Source organism: Gopherus flavomarginatus, chromosome 11 (assembly GCF_025201925.1).
Source record: "Gopherus flavomarginatus isolate rGopFla2 chromosome 11, rGopFla2.mat.asm, whole genome shotgun sequence".
Lineage (NCBI taxonomy): Eukaryota > Metazoa > Chordata > Testudines > Testudinidae > Gopherus > Gopherus flavomarginatus.
Window position 1 is genome coordinate 15,737,631 of NC_066627.1, and position 7,573 is coordinate 15,745,203.

General features: G+C 45.2%; 1 protein-coding gene across 1 annotated transcript; it reads left to right on the top strand.

Moving 5' to 3' along the window:
• Positions 1-232: 232 nt before the first annotated feature.
• On the top strand, positions 233-1,201 carry LOC127031151 (olfactory receptor 2AP1-like). The gene has a single exon (XM_050917919.1). The coding sequence runs from the start codon at positions 233-235 to the stop codon at positions 1,199-1,201; it is 969 nt and encodes a 322-aa protein (XP_050773876.1).
• Positions 1,202-7,573: the final 6,372 nt, after the last annotated feature.

Sequence of the window (7,573 nt, forward strand, 5' to 3'; positions counted from 1 at the left end):
AGGCACATCAGTTGCTGCAGACATCCATGAATTCTGTGACAAACACAGAGCCTCTGTTCTCAAACTCAGATTACTGGCACATAGCTCTGACATCTACATTTAGCTTTTACATTTCAGCCAGTGACCAGGAGAGTTTATGAATATTTATGGAATTAACTCGTGAGAATTGATTAACTCTTAACTCTGTGTTCTTCTGATTCAATTGCAGTGTTCTTGTTCTTGGACTCAACCCATGGCAGGCTCACAATGGAGAAATCAAACAGCTGTCACAGAATTCATCCTCCTGGGTTTTGAGGATCTCCCTGACCTGCAAAATCTTCTCTTCCTAATGTTCCTAGTGACCTACATCGCAACTGTAGTTGGGAACACTCTCATCGTGGTGCTCATTGTGGCTGATCAGCACCTTCACACCCCCATGTACTTCTTCCTGGGGCACTTGTCCTGCTTGGAGACCTGCTACACTTCCACCTTTCTGCCCAGGTTGCTGGCCAGTCTCTTAACTGGGGACAGAACCATCTCAGTCAGTGGCTGTTTCACACAAATGTATTTCTCTGGTTCCTTGGCAGCTACTGAATGCTATCTCCTAGCATCTATGTCTTATGATCGGTATTTAGCTATATGTAAACCCCTGCACTATTCAGTTCTTATGAATACCAAGTTTTGCCTACAGTTGGCTGCTGGGTCATGGTTCAATGGTTTTTTGGCAATTACCATTTTTGTTCTATTCATATCACAGCTAATATTCTGTGGGCCAAATCAAATCAACCATTTCTATTGTGATCCCATTCCACTGATGGAACTGTCGTGCAGTGACACACACCTGATGTTATTGTTCAATTTCATTTTAGTTTCTATATTCACCCTGCCACCATTCCTACTAACCCTGACATCCTATGTGTGTATTGTTGCCAGCATCCTGAGAATTCCTTCCACCACCAAAAGGCAAAAGGCCTTTTCCACCTGCTCATCTCACCTCACAGTGGTGACAATTTTCTATGGAACCCCAATGATTGTCTACATGCTACCAAAACGTAATACACTGAGAGACCTGAACAAAGTGCTCTCTCTTTGCTTCACAGTCCTGACTCCCCTGGTTAACCCTCTCATCTACAGCCTGAGAAACAGAGAGGTCAAGGAAGACTTGTGCAAAGCAGTCAGTAAATGCGGCTTTCAAGAAAACCATGCAGAGACTCCGAGATAATAACTTAACCTGAGATTTTCAGTGCTGCTTGGGTGATTTAAGCAATCAGTTCCCATACAAATTAAGTTGAAAACTCTCAGTGAAAATCTCAGCAGTCAGTGCTGTCCAGCTTGGTGGACGGACCAATGTAGGTGATGGCCATAACCATGAATCATAGAATCATAGAATATCAGAGCTGGAAGGGCCCTCAGGAGGTCATCTAGTCCAACCCCCTGCTCAAAGCATGACCAATCTCCAACTAAATCATCGCAGCCAGGGCTTTGTCAAGCCAGGCCTTAGAAACCTCTAAGAAAGGAGATTCACCAACCTCCCTAGGTAACCCGTTCCAGTGGTCCATGGTCCCCTTACTGAGTTTTTTAACTGGGAACCAAGAAAAGTGGAGACAGGGTACAGGAATGAGAAAGCTGCAGCCAAAGTGGAAGGACAAGAAAGGAGAAGTTATGTTCCCAAATGACCAACGGAGGGAAGTAGATAGAGAGGTGAAGCTGTATAATGGTGTATGAGTGGTGAGGAAAGAGCACTGAAGAGAAAAGGATCTCTGTGCTATGTAATGATCTCTGGATAGCAGTACATGTTTTAGCTCTTACACTCAATAACGGCCACCAGGTGACATGAGTCACAAATCGGAAAGAGGCAGCTATAGCAAAGTGTTGCTGAGTCTCATGAGAAAAAAAAAGTGACCTTGCCTTTCAAAATAAGAACAAAACAAGCCCAACCCATTTCAGAGGGAGAGGAGTATAGGTATTTATACAAATTCAAGTTTGTTTTAGTACTTCTAGTTTTGCTGAGTACAAAATTAAGTTACACATTTAAGAAAATAAGAACGGCTATACTGGGTCAGACCAAAGGTCCATCTAGCCCAGTATCCTGTCGTCTGGTGTGACCAGTGCCAGGTGCTTCAAAGGGAATGAACAGAACAGGTAATCATCAAGTGATCCATCCCCTTTTACCTAATCCCAGCTCCTGGCAAAGAGAGGCTAGCAACACTCCAGAGCATGGTTTCTCCTTGCCCACCCTGGCTAATAGCCATTGATGGACCTATCCTCCATGAACTTATCTAGTTCTTTTTTGAACCCTGTTATAGTGTTGGCCTTCACTTCATCCTCTGGCAAGAAGTTCCACAGGTTGACTGTGTGTTGTGTGAAGAAATACTTCTTTTTGTCTTTTTAAATCCACTGCCTATTAATTTCATTTGGTGACCCCTAGCTTTTCTGTTATGAGGAATAAAATACACTTTCTTATTTACTTTCTCCACACCAGTCATGATTTTATATACTTCTATCATATCCCCCTTTAGTCATCTCTTTGCCAGGCTGAAAAGTCCCAGTCTTATTAATTTCTCTTCATATCGAAGCCGTTCTGTAGCCCAATACTTTTTGTTGCTCTTTTCTGAACCTTTTCAAATTCAAATATATGTTTTTTGAGATGGGGCAGCCACCTCTGCCCACTGTTTTCAAGATGTGGGTGTACCAGGGATTTATATAGAGGCAATATGTATTTTCTTTCTTATTATCTATCCCTTTATGGTGCCCAACACTATGTTAGCTTTTTTGATTACCACTGCACATTGAGTGGATGTTTTCAGAGAACTAGCCACAATGATGCCAAGATCTTTTTCTTGAGTTGTAACAGCTAAATTAGACCCCATCATTTTATATGTATAATTCGGATTATGTTTTTCAATGTTAATTATTTTGCATTTATCAACACTGAATTTCATTGGCCATTTTGTTGCCCAAACATCCAGTTTTGTGAGAGTACTTTGTAACTCTTCACAGTCTGCTTTGAACTTAACTATCTTGAGAAGATAATTTGTATCTTCTGCAAATTTTGGCACTTTGCTGTTTACCCGCTTTTCTAGATCATTTATGAATATGTTGAACAGCACTGGTCCCAGTAGAGATCCCTGGGGGACACTACTATTTACCTCTCTCCATTCTGAAAACTGACCATTTATTCTTGCCTTTTGTTTCCTGTCTTTAAACCAATTACCAATCCATGATAGGACCTTTGCTCCAATCCCATGACAGCTGTCAAGGTTCCTTCCCCACTCTGAACTTTAGTTTACAGATGTGGGGATCTGCATGGACACTTCTAAGCTTAATTACCAGCTTAGATCTGGTATCGCTGCCACCATCCCCCAAGCACTACTTTTTTCCCTGGGTACTTTTGAGGAACTTCACCAATTCCCTGGTGAACACAGATCCAAACCCCTTGGATCTTAAAACAAGGAGAAATTAACCATTCCCCCTCCTTTCCCCCATCAATCCCTGGTGAGTCCAGATCCAATCTCCTTGGATCTAAAAATAAGGAAAAATCAATCAGGTATTAAGAAAAAGGCTTTTAATTAAAGAGAAGAAAGGTAAAAGAAAACTCTCTGGGAGAGATTAGCATACCAGCTACTCTCACAGACAACAGATTCAAAACACAGAGGATGTTCCCCTGGGCACAAATTTAGTTACACAAAAAATTACCCAAATACCCAATTTGATTCTACCTCTAATTGCATAAGACAGGTTACAAACAAATAAACATAAATCTATTTATTGCTTTCTAAAACTTACTACTCTGATAAGAGGTTGGTTCCTTGATCTTTTTCACTCCGGCTGAAACCGAAAACTCTAGACAGAGGAAAAACTTCCCTCCTTCCTTTTGAAACATCTTGTTCCCCCATTGGTTCCTCTGGTCAGGTGTTAGCTAGGCTTGGTGACCTTTTTAACCTTTTACAGGTAAAAGAGGCATTAACCCTTAACCATCTGTTTATGACAACAACTAACTTTGCTTAAGATCTTTTGGTAAGAGAGTCTGTCAAAGGCTTTCCAAAAATCTAAGTACACTATATCCACAGGATCACCCTTGTCAACATGCTTGCTGATCCACCGCCCCCCCCCCCCCACACAAATAATTTTAGTAGATTGGTGAAACATGGTTTCCCTTTACAAAAAATGTGTTGACTCTTTTGAATTCATGTGTGATGCATATGTGCAGTTGCAATATTTCTGTAGCGGGGTGGTCACCCACTCCTGCCCCGAAGGGCTTGAAATCAGCCCTGAAAGAGGGCTGCAGTGGTAAAAGCAGCCCTGGAGAGGGCTATAGCTCTGAAAGCTGGGCTGATTGGGAAGCAGCCACAGCTGTAGCTGGCTTAATAACGGCCCAGCTGGCCCTATATAAGAGGCTGAGAGCCAAGAGCTAGACAGTCTCTGCCTTCAGAGAGAGAGAGAGCGGGGCCTGGCTGCTGGGAAGCTTAGGGTGCCTACAGTGAGGCAGGGCTGGGGAAAGGCCAGAGGGCCTGGGGAGCTCCAGGCTGGCAACTCCCCAGGCTGCAGGGCCTTGTCCAAGGCCCCATAGAGGCACTGGGTTAGAGAGAGAGGCAGCAGGTCCAGACCCAACCTTGCCTGTCATGAGTGGCTTACACTGCAGTCTGCCCCAGGGCACAGGGGCTAGTTGGTGACTGGTGGTAGCCTACAACTGAGGCGAGGTGGGGTGGGGGTTCCCCAGGGAGGGGAGACCCTGAGACTGAGGGATGTATGGCCAGGAGGCAGCACCCCAGATAAAGGGACATCGGGGTCTGGGAGGGACACAGGGGCCAAGCAGCATCAGGATACCGGCCTGCAGAGGGCGCTCCAAGGCTTGGAGGGCTAATTCCTGAGATGACCAGCAGGAGGTGCCACAGGGGCGAGTTCAGCACCGCTACAATTTTCTTAGGAAATTCCACTCAGTAGTAAAAAAATAAATGGGTAACTAATACAGTTAGTCTCATGTTTCTTTTGTTCTCCCTTCTGTCCTCACACTTAGTCCTTCTAGATTTCACTCTCTCCTGTTACCAGATTTTGGCCATGTCTAAATTACGTAGTTGGGCTGGCATAGCTATGTCAGTCAAGGGAGTGGTAAAAACCACAACCCCTTACCAACATAGCTGTGCCGTCAAACATTCCAGCATAGGCACAGCTATGCTGAGAGTAGGCTGCTTCTGTCAGTGTAGCTAATGCTGGCAGAAAAACTCCTGTTGACATGTGCTTTATCTACGTTAGGGAGCACTGCCAGCATATCTATACAGACAAAGACAAGGCATCTGTTTATCTTGCCTCTTTGGGACAAGGTTGCAGATTTTGAGACATGGCAGGTCAGTTCTCCCTGTGGAGTGGAAATGAATTGATTCAGTTTAGTGAATGGTGGATCCTCCCTTTGAGACAAAGAAGGGTGGGATAGCTCAGTGGTTTGAGCATTGGCCTACTAAACCCACGGTTGTGAGCTCAAGCCTTGAGGGGACCATTTGGGGCAAAATCAGTGCTTAGTTCTGCTAGTGAAGGCTGTACTTGACGACCTTTCAAGGTCCCTTCCATTTCTATGAGATAGGTATATTTCCATATATTATAAGAAGTTACATATTGCCCCCTATGTGTTACCACCATTTGTCTTGTACATGTTGGTATGAGCAAAACATCTCTATCCATCACGCTGTTATCCTGACCTTATCTCTAAGAAAGGTCAACATTTTCCTATCTTGAAGAAGTGTGTTTGTGCCATACTTGGTATCAGGGTATTCTGCTACCATCCTTCTAGAATGTGTTTGTGTGAGTGTCCTGTGCCTAGCACTTCTCAGGAATGTGTGTGTTTTTGCAATACCAGCCCTGCTCTTGCCAGGTTCTGTGAGCCTGCATGCAGGCAGAGCCTGACTTCTGCTAACAGCCTGACTTTTCCTAAGTTTGCTTTATATTAGCAAGGCTTGACCACTACTTTAGTTCTGGCCTCGGGCCTCGTAACGTGACTTTTATACCAGGCCTAATGTCTCAGGATCTTTCTAGTACAGCCACCTTTGTAGATATTAAAAGGGTTGTGTAAAGGCAAAATGATATTTTTAGCAGCCTCATGGCAACCCCAGGCTGCAGTGAAATTTTCTGGAAAGCAAGATTATTTGCAAGCACAGGGTAGATATAACTCATGGCCCATTCTGTTCCTGGCCTCTCTGCTGAGCACATGAGCAGGAGGTTGCATTTTTCAGATGAGGACACTCACCAAACTGGGGAATACACCGGGACCCACATAATGGTCAGAAAATCCTTATCATATAGGGACAACTTTCTGTCAGTGCCAACCTTAAATGCCTACTGGATTCATTGAGGGATATGGTAGATTCTCTGTCAAGTGAAGACTTTAAATCCAGATCAAGTGTCTCCTTCTAAAGAATATGCTTTCCCGCAATCAACAAGTATTGGACTGATGGAGGAATAACTAGGGAAAATTCTCTGGTCCCTGTTATGCAGGAGGTCAGATTAGGTTATAATAATGGTCCCTTCTAGCCTTAAACTCTGGATAGATTTGATCCAGCAACCTACTGGTGAAATTGATTCTATCACTGTTTGGTACCCAGTTCCCTTTGCCATGAAACTGATGGAAAGATCCGCTGCTTTGGCCAAAGCGTTCCACTGTCTCCCAGGTCCCAGCACAAGCAGCCAACTTTCCTGTGAGTTAGCTGTTTTTCTTTGCTTTCACTGCATCTTGTTCACTGCCCGTCTCATGCTCCCCTACAATAGTTCTTCTTCCTCCGTAGGGTGCATATCCTTCAGACGGTCACAGCTCCTCTTGGCAAACTGGAAAGGAAGGAAAGAAACGCAATAAGAGAAATAGCTGGCCTGTGTTTTACAATCATTTTGCCTACTTGCAGCTTTGGTGATTTCCCCCAGTTCCTGATACGCAACCCCCAGTCCTGGATTCCCCACTCTGACAGCTCTCCCAATGTCCCTCAATCCTGACCCACAGCTTTGGGCTCCTCCCGCCCATCCACTCAGCTCTGCCAATGCCCCTGAATCTCTACTCACAAACTCACTGCTGTTCCAGCCCTGGGCTCCCCCACTCAGTGTCCTGTCAATGCGCCTCAGTTTCAACCTATAGCCCCCTGCTATCTCTGCCATGAGCCATCCTCCTCATTGCACATGTTCAGTTCTGCCAATTCCCCTCAATCCCCATCCTCAGGCCTGCAGGCTATTTCAGGTTCCCTAGCTCTGCTGGTGTCCCATAGTCATTCTAGATCCATGTGTGATGACCCTGACCCTGGCCCTGGCACCAGCACCTGCAGCAGGGATTCTGTTAGGGCCTGCAGCTGTGATGCAGCAGTGTAGAGTGCTGTGCTAGAGAGAGAGCAAGGCTGCAAGAGGGCTGACCCAGCTGAGGAAGGGGTTTGGGAGAGGAGGTAGTGGGAAGGTGGGTGGAGAAGGAAATGAAAAGGGACAATACTTGGCAAAAAGGGGATTTGCTGAGGAGCTGGGAGATGTAGGTCTTTGGAGGGCTGCGTGCAAGGACCCCGGCTGAAAGAGGCACCAAGCGTATGACCGTAGGCAATGATGTTGCCCATTGGGACCTTGATGTAGGGAT

Bases quoted from the DNA above. Each gene is read 5' to 3' on its own strand.
- LOC127031151 (XM_050917919.1), top strand. From the start codon at position 233: ATGGCAGGCTCACAATGGAGAAATCAAACAGCTGTCACAGAATTCATC.